At 46.1% G+C, this 13,817-nt stretch overlaps 1 protein-coding gene across 3 annotated transcripts in view; it reads right to left on the bottom strand.

The window, feature by feature from the left end:
• The window catches only part of FNIP2 (folliculin interacting protein 2), a 57,496-nt gene that overhangs the window by 35,406 nt on the left and 8,273 nt on the right, over nucleotides 1-13,817 (bottom strand). For 2 of the 3 annotated variants that reach the window (XM_044300028.1, XM_044300022.1), the window contains exons 1-2: nucleotides 5,789-6,166; nucleotides 1,587-1,713 (exon numbers count right to left, since the gene is read on the bottom strand). In XM_044300028.1, the coding sequence (XP_044155963.1) occupies nucleotides 1,587-1,713; nucleotides 5,789-5,976 (315 nt within the window). In that variant the 5' untranslated portion in view covers nucleotides 5,977-6,166. Of the gene's footprint in view, nucleotides 1-1,586; nucleotides 1,714-5,788; nucleotides 6,167-13,817 lie in introns of those variants that run through there. The other variant, XM_044300036.1, reaches the window with a different exon arrangement.

Raw genomic sequence — 13,817 nt, forward strand, 5'->3', positions numbered from 1 at the left:
TATGCAAAAATCATTGCCCTGTTCAAGGCTGCAAACTATAGGCACAGAGGCAAATATATAGCTGAAGGTCACAGCAGCATGATGCAATGTGGAAAGGACATTGAAGGTGTAGTCTAATCTCTGTAAAGTATTTTTAAAGGGGATATCCCAGACCTTCATGACCTAATGGCAATATACAATGTAAAAAGTGGGGGCTAACATCTGGGAGTCTGCGACTGAACTGAGTCCCCCCCCCCCCCAGATCGCACACTAAATTCCTTCCCTCTAGCCTTCTGTACATGGTAAGAGCGGAGAGGTAGTCGCAGCGTGCCCTTCCCATTCGCAGACTTCTGATGGGAATGCAGACATTCAGGATAGCATTTTTTTGGGGGGTAAAAGGTACATGGAATTATTTGTGCTGAAGTCCCCAATTCAGGACCAACCATGGCTTCAAAAGGGAGAACTTACAACAGAATCAGAGAAGCGAATTCAAAGACTAGGGCTGCATTCACACACAAAATAATTCCTGCAGCAATTTCTACAACTGAATAACTGTTCTATACGTCTGACTGGAGTCATTTCTGCAGCAGACGCATGACTGTCCACAAGCCAAATTCAGAAACTACTCGTCTGTGAATATACCTCGAGCTGTATGCAGTTTTCATGGCTCACAAGTCATTAAAGGGGTATTCCAGTTGTTTGAAGTTATCCCCTATCCACAGAATATGGGATACCCATTAGCTCAGTGGGGGGTGCTACCACCTGGGACCCCCAACAAAAACCGAGAACAGAGGCCCCTACCTTCTGCAGTCCTCCTAAAATGAATGGGGCGGCCAGCTGGCCATGTGTGCAGCCGCTCCATTCATTTCTATGGGCGTTCCAGAGATAGCCCAGTGCTGTACTGCATGCAAGACCGGATGCTCTGTTCATTCCTGGGGGTATGGGGCCCCTATGGATATGGGATAACGTCAAACAACTGGAATACCCCATTAATTCACCAACGTCAAATCACATTAAATGTCTGACACTTAGATATTCAGCACCATCCGATACATTCATACTAACCCTTTGAGGGTACGTTTACGGGGTTCTAATCACGGGGTTCTATCATCTGGCAGTCAAATGAGAGCTGAAAGGGGTTGACCAGGAGTAGAAAGACATGGCTGCCTTCTTCCAAAAACAGCACCACACCTGTCCACAGGTCATGTCTGGTATTGCAGCACAGCTCCACTGAAGTGAATGGTGGAGTGGTGCGCCAATGGTCATTTTAATAGCATAGAGCAGGCCTGCTCAACCAGCGGTCCTCCAGCTGTTGCAAAACTACAACTCCCAGCATGCCCGAACAGTCTACAGCTATCAGCCTACAGCAGGGCATTGTGGGAGTTGTAGTTTTACAACAGCTGAAGGGCCGCAGGTTGAGCATGCCTGGCATAGAATAATGACGCCATGCACATGGCATCGCCAGCGTGTGCACCATCACTGACTGATATTAATATCAAGGAGAATAATGCTGCCAGAGGTGCCATGTGTGCCCAGTACTCTAGTAACCTGCAGAAGGACTACTTTTGCCCCATGACTAGACATCAAATGCAAGGACTGTTGCTCACCTGTGCGTGTTCATCCTTTATTTCACGGACTGCTCTGGAGTCAAACAAGACATGTCTGCCCCTTCTTTCACAGTCCTGGTAAACAACCAATCGAATGCAGTTCAAGTCAAACTCTGTACAAGGCCAACTGTGAAAAGAAAACACGGAGTTTGGTCAGCCAGACGGGTATTTACAGGTCACAGAATTCAGACTATACCGTATACACGTCTGCTGTATTTACCGAGGCATATAGTCCACATACTGAATTAGCCATTTATCATTCCAACATTTTCACCAGAACCCTCCCCCCAGATAGTTAAAAAACGTACAATATGATTCATGATCCGTAGTTGGCTCCCAAATACCATATTCTTCTACATGGCAGAGATTGCACGTGATCGGGGAAGCATGAACAGATGACGCCAAACCTTCCACACAAGGTGACAACGCTGGATCTTTATATCCACATCTTACTTAAACCACTACTAAGGCGCTGTTCACAGTGGCGTTATGAGCTCCATATTTGTAAAGGTTCTCCGAGAGTTTCCTATGGTTTTCCAATAACCCTGGCTATCTGACAATGCCCACCTACCTTGTGATGCCGGATAAAACAAGTGTTCCTGGAATAATAATTAGCATCACATGTTTGATAATCTACCGTTCGCAGCCACTGAAATCAGGTTTCAGCATTACTGGATCTGGTGTGACAAGTACAGGCACAGGTATGCGTGACAAGCATCAGTTTCATAAAGAAAACTTAAACCAAGAGCCATCGTCAAAAATGAAAACTAATACCCGTCTATAGACTGCATCCTATTCAGGTGCACCTCCACATAGTTGTCCGGGGTGCTCCACATTGCACTGACCTCACCTTGATTTGAGGGCCTTTCCAAAAGCACAAGACTATCAGATGACCATGGGCAGGCACCCCCCCCAACCCACATGACAAAAGCTGCTGAGCAGACTGATGGCTGCACTTTCATTCTCCATTGTCTAGGAGCGGACCACAATACATCACACACCGATTGTCACCCGGCAGAGCCCAGACCAGCCAGTTCCTGCTCATTCCCCCAGGGGACACTTATCTGTGATGAAGGAAGAGGTCCTCGCTTATCTACAGCTTCATATATCACTCTCCTGCTCTCTGGATCATTAAAGGGAACCTGTCACCGGTTTTAAACCGTAAGAATCATCGGCATCCTGGGATAGTTCTCCTCCACCCCAACCATCCTAGGGGATTTTTATTTTTAAACACCTCCAAGTACTTTTACAGTCCACTTTCGCTTTTTTCAAGTTATGTAAATTAAATGCTCACCTCATCACTTCCCATTATAAATAAATCACAGAAAACCCTTTTAAAGTCACAATGAAAAAGCCATGTACCAGAATGTCATGAAAATCCTTTGACGGAGAGTGGTGGTTTTCACAGAGGTAAAAGGAGAACCAATCTCAGAAGTCTATGAGTCAATGAAAAACCACTGACACACGTAGTGCATCCATGTTCTGTCAGTGTTCCATGGACCATTGGTAGGAGATGCTCTGGAAATTAGTTTTTAGCTGAGCAGTGTCCTTGGAAATCAGATGACACACGGACCAAAACACTGATTCTTCACAGATGAAACACGGATGGATTTTTAATGGACATCAAACGGAAATGTGAACGAGGCCTCTAGAGGTTCAATAACCACATATGAATGTAGAGGTTTGAGCAACCCTGTACCAAGAACATTTCCAACACCCAGGAATACTAGCAATCCCCTGTACAAAGAAAACACTATGGTACAGTAATCGTACCAGGAGTCCAGAAATACCTCCGTCAGTTTACGGTATAAATGGTCAGAACTGGAAACTGAATTAGCACTTCATGTATATATCAAATCATATATAGCAGGGATGCTCAACCTGCGGCCCTACAGCTGCTGAAAAAAAAATGTGGATCAGATGCAGACCAAAAATACGGCTGTGTGAATGGGGACTTACTGGGAGTAGGCTCTGAGCAGAATCTGTCTCCTTCCCCCTCTGGCAGCTTACCTTCTTGTTTAAAAATCAGTTTACATACTGATGAAAAACAAATTTGCACAGATTTGAGAACATGCTGAGGATTCAGTCAAGTATACACAATTGTCTTCTGTAGCTATTGCCAATGAGCTGTTTAAAGCTAAACGGAGTGCTTATGCCAGCTCCGTTCTCTTCACTGTTTACCTGCTTGCTGTTATCATTACATCGGTGTATAGATGTAATAACAGCTCCTCCATCCCACTTCACTTGAATGGGAAGGAGTATAATTTCAACTGCTTCTTCCCATCCAAACGAATGGGATAGAGGAGCTGTAATTACGCCTGCCCACCGCTGTAATGCCGACGGCGAGTAGGTAAAACGTGAACGCAGCTCTAATACAAGTGCTGCATTCTCTTCATACAGCTAATCGGCAGGGGTGTCGGGAGTCAGACCTCTGCTGATCTGATATTGATGACTTTTCCCGACTATAGGTCATCAATATCAGAAATTGGGAAAACCTCTTTAAGATGCCTATACACATTAAAGTCTTCTGGGCCCAATGATTTCTGTAGGATCGGCTCAGTATCTCATGTGTATGGCTACTCCTGGACTCTCCCTCCTGTGCTAGATGTTGGGGAGACAAAAATCAGCCATGTTGGATTTCAAAATACCCAACGCCCTGTTCAACCAGGAGATAAACTGCTCCCAGAGGAATTTGGCAGCAATTTATTCCACTCTCCCCATTGAAAACACACGGACACTCAGCTCAGTGTGCATGTGTATGGGGAGCCTGGGAGAACAAGTGCTGGTGGAAAAAGCCTCAGGCGTTAGGCTCTGTTCACATTGGCGTTCATTTTACAGGAGCCGTTTCAGGTCATATATGTTATGGTCGTTACAGGACAGTACAGCACGCTACAGTGACCTAATGGCTGCACAAACATGATGCTTATTTCATCTTACCAGGCAGGACGGGTCTCAGAGGTGGGACCAGTGACTATGAGACATTTATACTAAGGGGCACATTTGTTAAGATCTGCGTTTTAGATGCCGGTCTTAAGTCCTATAGCTGACGGTGGACTGCCGAAGTTTTGTACAGGCGCCTGCCTCTACATAACTTCGGCGCATCCAGTGCCGATTCTGAACGTAAGACAGCTCCCTTACCGCCTTTTATTTAGACCATTTTCTACACCTAAACCAGGCGCAGAAAATGATTAATGATACAGGGCTACCGCTCCCCCCCTTTCACACCACATCCACTTTTTTTTTTTTTAGACCTGGCATGAGCAGGGAAGAAGTCGCAGAATCTGCCGCACCATGGCGTGTGCCAGATATACGCCACAAAAGTGGCGTATATCCGGTCATAAATGACCCCCTAAATGTCTAAAATGAGAATACCCCTGTAAGCCAAGTAAGGCTTCATGCATTCATTTCTACGAGGCCATGCCCACGTCTGTATTTTTGCAGATCCATATGGCTATTCCACCATGTCCTATTCTAGTCTGTATTGTGGACAAAAATTGCCTTTTCTACTGATGGGAGTGAAAAAAAAAAAAAAAAAAAAAAAAAAAATAATAAGTGGAATGCACAAGGCAGGCATCCATATTTTGCATATCCATTGTTTGCAGACTGAAATCTGAACATGGCTGTGTGCATGATGGCTAATGGAGCAAGTTCTGATTTAAAGCTTCCACTCAATGATGGCACCTGCAGGACACACACATGCATAATGCACACGTTACATTCATGACAAAGGTTAGCAGTAGGCGGTATTCAAGCATGTATAAACAAAAACACCACCACCGGTATACTCCGTAATAACACCTACCTGCATGACCTTTGCTCACTTACATCACAGACTATACGAGCCAAACTGGTCGTGTGCTAGGATTGTAACTGGCAGTGCTTCTTCTCTGGACACTCAAACCCCAGACTATGGATTAATAGAACTGTGCACATACAAAGCAAATCACGCGAGTGCATTTTACCTCCACATTAGACTTTATCCGTACTGGATGCCAGCCAACAAAAGTATTTCTCCCAGTTGGAAAAAAAAAAAGGAAAAAAAAAACACAACATAAAAAGTAACGCAAGCCTGGAGAACGGCCGGTTGCAACTTCCCATTATAAGCTAAAGCAAATTAAAGCGGAGAAACAAAATAAAAACTATCCGATAATAACAGACGTGACAATACATACTTGCATGCAGACAATCCTGGAATACGTTACCTTGGCTGGGTGCAATAACCAGTGTCGGGAAGGTTATTTGCCGCTGGTCTCATGCGCGTTCCTGTCGCCGCACTGCTGCCAGAAGATTTAGATCTGTCTGCAAGCAGGCAAGTGGCAATCCACCTGTTTCTCAGCCTTTTTGAGCAGCACCCAGCATAGCTGCCAGTTCTCTGGGTGCCCCCACACATTCTCCACTGAATTACAAAATAAGAGAGGGAAGGAGTCCAGCAAGGCTTATCCCATTAATACAGACACAAGTCTGCTGCCAGCATATGGAGATCCCAGGCTGCCGAGATCAGCTCCCTCCTTTCCAGGTGCTGCGCAGCTGACAGCATGCTGACAGGTAGGACGCGCTGCTTCCCACTGACCGACCATACATTCAAGTATTGGCAAGTCACAAGACTCAGGCATATGTCTGGCAGAAGGCAGGGCTCCGTAATAAGGGCACGCCCTCTACAGGAAGACTGTCATGTGAGAAGTAGTCATCAGGCAGAGGAGTCCTGCAGCTCTATGGATTGTGCCTGGCTGATGTGCTGCTGGACGTCCATCTGCTTTACTAATGAGGCTAGCCAGAACTCCCGGAGGTGAAGCAAAACCCCTGGTTCAAACAAGAAATATTCGGCCACATGTCACCACTGAGAAGTGTAAGAGCTCTATCAGCTCTGGATGACCTCTTAAAGGGGTTGTCCGGTTTGATATCAGAACGGCGGGGGGCATGTAAGCGCTGCGTTCTTGTCAGTTTACCCGTTGATGCTGCAGCGGAGAGCAGGTGTAATTACAGCTCCGCCATCCCATTCACTTGAATAGAAAAGAGCAGTTGTAGATACACTTCCCATTGAAATGAATGGGACGGCAGAGCTGTAATTTCACTGCTCGCTGCTGCAATATCGATGGCAAGCAGTGCTCATATGAGCTCTGCGGTCTCTTCAAAACAGCTGATCAGCGGGAGTCGGACCCCATCGTTCAGATATTGACTGAGGATAGGTCATCAATATCGGAAACCAGATAACCCCTTTAATATCTAAGCTGTAGCATTATGATCTACAGCAGGAGTACTCAACAGGCGGACCATGGTCTGAATCCACATGTCCTGCTGTCAGCTCCTTGCTTCACCAGTCCCCTGCAGTGAAGTCATCGATACTCCAGCGCTGAGCGACAGACAGAACAGTCTGGAGCAGAAATGCAGGGTAGATTAATATTCTAATTGGAGTCATCATTACCACCTGGGGGGCGCTGAGGGGGCGGGGCCCCGTCGTTACTGCCCGAGGGAGGTGGGGGGGGGGAATCCCTTTAAATTACAATTTTAGTGCCTTTCAGAACTAAGATAGGAAACATAATGCTCATTCTATATGAAATTCTAATGCTAGTAAATATTACATATCATCACCATATCTTGATATATAATACATGTACAGCACGAGTCGCTGGCAGCGGTCATAAACAATACAGATATAGTCTTGTGACAACACATTTCGAGTCCAGAGGTCAAACTCCTGGCCAGACTTCCAGTCAGACATCTGCATCAGTGTTCTCTATGCATGCGACTTAATCTACGCCACAATCCCTCCAAAGCAAAATGTCTTATCACTATGCCCAAGTCACCTCTGACAGAGGGCAGGGGGCAGGATGTGCTAGGTGTCAGTCCCATGTGATCTAGGGTGAGGAGCAGGGCTGCCCCCGCTTCTAGGTATAGTATCTGCACTGAACTGGAGACCCCTGCACAGCTCCCGCGCTTCACCTTGGTTTAAGGGTAAGGGGATGTTCACATGGCGGCTTTTTAAGTGGAATTTTGGCACAGACATTTGACCGAAAACAGTGTTCTCTCTGCGTCCATACATATATGGATAGGAGGCAGTGCTGAGGATCGCAAAGTGGCGGCTTAAAGCCGCTGCTGAGCGGAGATGCAAAATATCTTTCCTCAGAGCAGCTTAAAAGGGTTTCTACCACTTCGTTTTCACATAATTAGCTGTCAGACACTAGCGATCCGCTAGTGTCCGCTCTGCCAAACAATCCTAATATAATAGCTTTTGGGGCAGCCGTTTCGCTAAAAAAAGAACTTATATTGATATGCTAATGACCCGGTATGGGGGCGTCATTAGCACCTAGAGGATCTGTCTACCTTCACAAAATGCCGCCGCCCAGCGCGTCCCTCCAGCCCGCCCATCTCCTCCGGAATGCGATCAAGAGGACGAACTCTTGCGCATGCGCGTCTGTATTCGGGCGCATGCGCAGTGAATGTCCGACCGCTTCCCTGCTCAGACATCTCCACTGCGCCTGCGCCGATGACATCATAGTGCTCCGAGGAACAGACGCAGTGGAGATGTTTGAGCAGGGAAGCGGTCGGACATTCACTGCGCATGCGCCGAATACAGACGCGCACGGCGCATGCGCGAGAATTCGTCCGCTTGATCGCATTCCGCAGGAGATGGGCGGGCTGGAGGGACGCGCTGGGCGGCGGCATTTTGTGAAGGTAGGCCGATCCTCTAGGTGCCAATGACGCCCCCATAGCACCTAGAGGGTCATATCAATATAAGTTCTTTTTTTTTGCGAAACGGCTGCCCCAAAAGCTATTATAGCAGGATTGTTTGGCAGAGCAGACACTAGCGGATCGCTAGTGTCTGAAAGCTAATTATGTGAAAACTAAGTGGTAGAAACCCTTTAAAACCGTTACTCGGGGATCCTCAGCACTGTCTCCCATTGAAATGTAATGGAGGCAGCGAGGACGCAACCATCAGTGGGTTTTCGGCGAACTTTAATCTCGGCTGTCCGTGCCAAAATTCCGCTTAAAAAGCCGCCGTGTAAACGTCCCCTTACCCTTAGGCCTCTTGCACACGAATGATGGATTAGCAACCATCAGTGAAAAATGCATCGCATCCGCACTTGCTTGCGGATGCGATTTTCACACAGCCCCATTCACTTCTATGGGGCCGGGGCTGCGTGAAAAAATGCAGAATATACAAAATGCTGCGATTTTCACGCAACGCAGAACTGATGCTTGGAAAACAACGCTCATGTACACAGACCCATTGAAATGAATGGGTCCGGATTCAGTGTGGGGGCACAATGCATTCGCATTATGCATTGCATCTGCACGGAAAACTCAGTCGTCTGAAAGGGGCCTTAGACTTTAACCATCACCTCCCCTACGGCTACAAGGAGACTCTGGTCGCATGACATTCCATGTAATGAATTTCAATAGTGTCCCTACAGGACATGCTGCCACCGCGAATCCAAGTCGGATTTTTCTGGAACTGTCACATCGCAGTCGCAGCATATGGTATGTCGCATTGTGATGCCATTGAAATACATTATGACATGTCCCCATGTAGCCGCACCCCTTTGTGTCCCCAATGGAGTCAGCAAACATACAGTCAGGTCCATAAATATTAAGACATCGACACAATTGTAACATTTTTGGCTCTATACATCACCACAATGGATTTGAGGGTATTTACATCCAAATCAGGTGAACGGTGTAGGAATTACAACAGTTTGCATATGTGCCTCCCACTTGTTAAGGGACCAAAAGTAATGGGACAGAATAATCATCATAAATCAAACTTTCACTTTTTAATACTTGGTTGCAAATCCTTTGCAGTCAATTACAGCCTGAAGTCTGGAACGCATAGACATCACCAGACGCTGGGTTTCATCCCTGGTGATGCTCTGCCAGGCCTCTACTGCAACGGTCTTCAGTTCCTGCTTGTTCTTGGAGCATTTCCCCTTCAGTTTTGCCTTCAGCAAGTGAAATGCATGTTCGATCAGATTCAGGTCAGGTGATTGACTTGGCCATTGCATAAAATTCCACTTCTTTCCCTTAAAAAAAACTCTTTGGTTGCTTTTGCAGCATGCTTTGGGTCATTGTCCATCTGCACTGTGAAGCACCGTCCAATGAGTTCTGAAGCATTTGGCTGAATATGAGCAGATAATATTGTGCGCTGCTTTTGTCAGCAGTCACATCATCAATAAATACAAGAAAACCAGTTCCATTGGCAGCCATACATGCCCACGCCGTGACACTACCACAACCATGCTTCACTGATGAGGTGGTATGCTTCGGATCATGAGCAGTTCCTTTCCTTCTCCATACTCTTCTCTTCCCATCACTCTGCTACTAGTTGATCTTGGTCTCATCTGTCCATAGGATGTTGTTCCATTACTGTGAAGGTTTTTTTAGATATCGTTTGGGAAACTCTAATCTGGCCTTCCTGTTTTTGAGGCTCACCAATGGTTTACATCTTGTGGTGAACCCTCTGTATTCACTCTGGTGAAGTCTTCTCTTCATTGTTGACTTTGACACACATACACCTACCTCCTGGAGAGTGTTCTTGATCTGGCCAACTGTTGTGACGGGTGTTTTCTTCACCAGGGAAATAATTCATTGGTCATCCACCACAGTTGTTTTCCGTGGTCTTCCGGGTCTTTTGGTGTTGCTGAGCTCACCAGCGCGTTCCTTCTTTTTAAGGATGTTCCAAACAGTTGTTTTGGCCATGCCTAATGTTTTTGCTATCTCTCTGATGGGTTTGTTGTATTTTTTCAGCCTAACGATGGCTTGATTCACTGATCGCGACAGCTCTTTGGATCTCATCTTGAGAGTTGACAGCAACAGATTCAAAAACACAAATAGCACACTTGAAATGAACTCTGGACCTTGTATCTGCTCATTGTAATTGGGATAATGAGGGAATAACACACACCTGGCCATGGAACAGCTGAGAAGCCAATTGTCCCATTACTTTTGGTCCCGTAACAAGTGGGAGGCACATATGCAAACTGTTGTAGTTCCTACACCGTTCATCTGATTTGGGTGTAAATACCCTCAAATTAAAGCTGACAGTCTGCAGTTAAAGCACATCTTGTTCGTTTCATTTCAAATCCATTGTGGTGGTGTATAGAGCCAAAAGTCTTAGAATTGTGTTGATGTCCCAATATTTATGGACCTGACTGTATCACAGCATATCACACAGAGCCAGACTTAAACTGGGACAAATAAAAACAGCCGTGTACTGTACACAAGGTGCCCCAGCCCACACCGCCCCCTCATCCCTAGGCACGGCTCCGCCACTCACCCCTAGCCCCCGGCACGGCTCCACCACTCACCCCTAGCCCCCGGCACCCCCTCTCATACCTGGGTATAGTTACTCCTCTAAGTCCCCAGAATCGCTCACCCTCTCATCCCTAGTCTCCTACATCCTCCCTGATGTCTACTGCAAGTCTTCTGTTCATGAAGCAGAGTGAAGAGATGCAGACCCAGTAACTCAGAGTATGGAGGCTCAATGTGGAGTCTTTTCAATGTGGCTCCCACTGAAATATTTGCTAAAAATACATTGATTACTCTTACCAGTAATCCGTTTTCCATGAGCCCATGACAGCACCTGTGAGAGATCCTCCCCCTTCCAGACAGGAACTTCCCAGATCTTTAAAAAGGATCCTCCATACTTCATTCCTCAGTTTGTGACACAATTCATAGGACTGCCCATTTCTATGTACAGTGAAACAATCAACATCAATCATCTTAAAATATATGACTCGCTTAGCGAGGTCATGTGTTTGATCATGTGATTTTGCGTCATAATCTCGCGTGACTTGTGTCGTTATAACGAGCGATCATGTGGCCTTTTTCCCAGTGTCTCTTGCGTTGACAGCAAATCACGCTGTCACGACTGTGACTGATCCAGACAGGTCTGGGAGGAGAAGGTCGCAGCGACTTGCTACTCGCGATAGCTTGTGAGTTTGCTCCGTGGTTCAGGGTATGTCATCCGGGTTTTGCCTTGTGAACCTTTTTGTCCTGACTGGGAGTTTGTAGGCATCCTTCTCAGGTGAGTCCTGTCTGCCACTCCCAGCTACTATATTAGTTTCAGTTTCACTTGCAGTCATTGCCAGATATAGTCCTTACTTCCAGTGCTATTCTGACCTTTGAAGGAGATCGTTTGATGGTATTGCCGTGGAGCTCTGGTCTGGTGTGGACTGTCGTTATTGGGATCACCTTCTCTGCTCGTGACTGGATAAGTCTATCTATGTTTGATTGTTTGTTTGTTTGTTGCTGTCTTCCCCTGTTGTTCTCCTAGACGTGAGTGATGGTGACTAGTGCTCCCATCTGCCTTTCCCCAGTCTAGTCTTGTTAGGGTGACTGAGGGTTTAGGCATCCTGCTCGCCGCACGGGTTCACACCCCGTCTAGGGTATCAGGGCAGACAGGTGCCAGCTTAGGGTTAGTCAGGGGTGACCGTTCTATTTCCCATCCGTAGATAAGGGTCCCCCTTCCCCTCCGTCTGGTGCGACACGACTGCTGCTGGGATAGCGGTCGTGACACACGCCCCCCGGAAGACGTGCACCAGCGAAACGTACGTCCGGCTTTTTGCATTCCCTAAAGTGGTTAGTTTCCCTTTCTTACATGCTTGTTTTTACTATATTTGCAGTGGGTTTTACTCTGTGGTCTATATCCATGCTCATCTACTTTTAGTAACATAATAGCCCATGTAAGCTTGTGTTTATTATTGCATGATGGGTAACCAGATCCCCTTGTTCTGACCATTTGCTCTCCTTGATTTCTTGTCACTCCATATGATCGGCAGTGTTTATCTTATACGTATGATGAGTGGATACACCACGACATAAGATTATTTTATCCACAACTATTCTATTGCTTTCAATAGTATTATTTGATTGCCTATGATTGGATTGCTAATAAATTGGGAGATCACATGGTACACAGGGCTGGTGTTCCATTTATATAACTACCACCGTATGTGTGGTTTAATCTCTCATTAATGACCACGGTATTTCCACATTAGGGTGGGCCTTTCTATTCTACATTCCAGTACTTTCTGCAACTTTTTTTTATTATTGCCTTTGATATTTATTCTAATTAAGATATAGTGTTTGTACTTGTGTATAAATTTTTTGGAGGCTTTGACATGATCCCACACATGTTGTATTTTTGTGTTTATTTGTGGGCATCAAACTACAGTCAAGCAAAACACTCAGGGCAGAGACTTGAACCTTTAACGTGCTAGGTCTTCATTTTTTTTCTTTTTATTGAGAATTAATAGGATATCTGGAAGAGCTGATAGATCCAAATCTGACCCGGCAAACCCCATAAAAGGTATTCCAAATTCTTAAATAAATATTGGAGGTAACTTTTTTCCTGCTAGCTAGGAGAGTCTCTACTACCTGGTCTGACAGACCCCTGGATTTAAGGAATTCCCTCTCAATATCCAGGCCGTTATATCAAGCTTCCCTATCTCAGGATGACGAAGGGGCCCCTGGAATAACAAATCCTCTCTGGAAGGATCCATGGATCTGAAAGGGACAGCTTCCTTAACCAAGTAAGCCAAGCACTGCGCCACCAATGATAATTAACCCTTAATACAGGAGGTGGGTACTGGCAGCAGATCAGCGGCAGTTAACCCACTCAGGTGCCACACCTGAGGGGTTAACTGCCGCTGATCGCAGCTCCCTGTCAGAGGCAGGGTGCCGGCTATGTAATTCTGCTGCCGGCACCTGCCTCCTGTATTAGGTGTTAAAGATGACCTTATATGGGTCCGGACTTTAAGTAGCAGGCTCCAGAGCTCGACGAATAAAAAAAAATGTTGCTTGCAAGGAAGGGAAAATAACTTGGACTTAGAAGCAACATCTTCCTTTCATCCCTTCAGCCAAAGGGATCTTTTGGCAGAGTTTGATAAAGCCGCTGCTCTAGCAGATAACCTTAGAGCATCAGCCGACGCATCCAAAATGAAGTCTACAGCTTTTAACATAGTAGGTATTGCTTCCAGCAATGGATCCCTCTGGGTTCTGTTAGCGACATGAGATTCTAACTCCCCTAACCAGACTTTAAGCGATGTAGCAACAGATGTCGTAGCAAAATTTGGCTTAAAAGAAGATGTAGATGCTTCCCAATTCTAAGATAGGTGTCTGCCCTTTTATCCATCGGATCCTTGAGGGAACCCAGATCCTCAAACGGTAGAGCTGATTTTTTATTAACTTTTGCCACCGGAGCATCCACTCTAGGAACCTCCTGCCAGACAGAGA

Source organism: Bufo gargarizans, chromosome 1, assembly GCF_014858855.1.
Source record: "Bufo gargarizans isolate SCDJY-AF-19 chromosome 1, ASM1485885v1, whole genome shotgun sequence".
Lineage (NCBI taxonomy): Eukaryota > Metazoa > Chordata > Amphibia > Anura > Bufonidae > Bufo > Bufo gargarizans.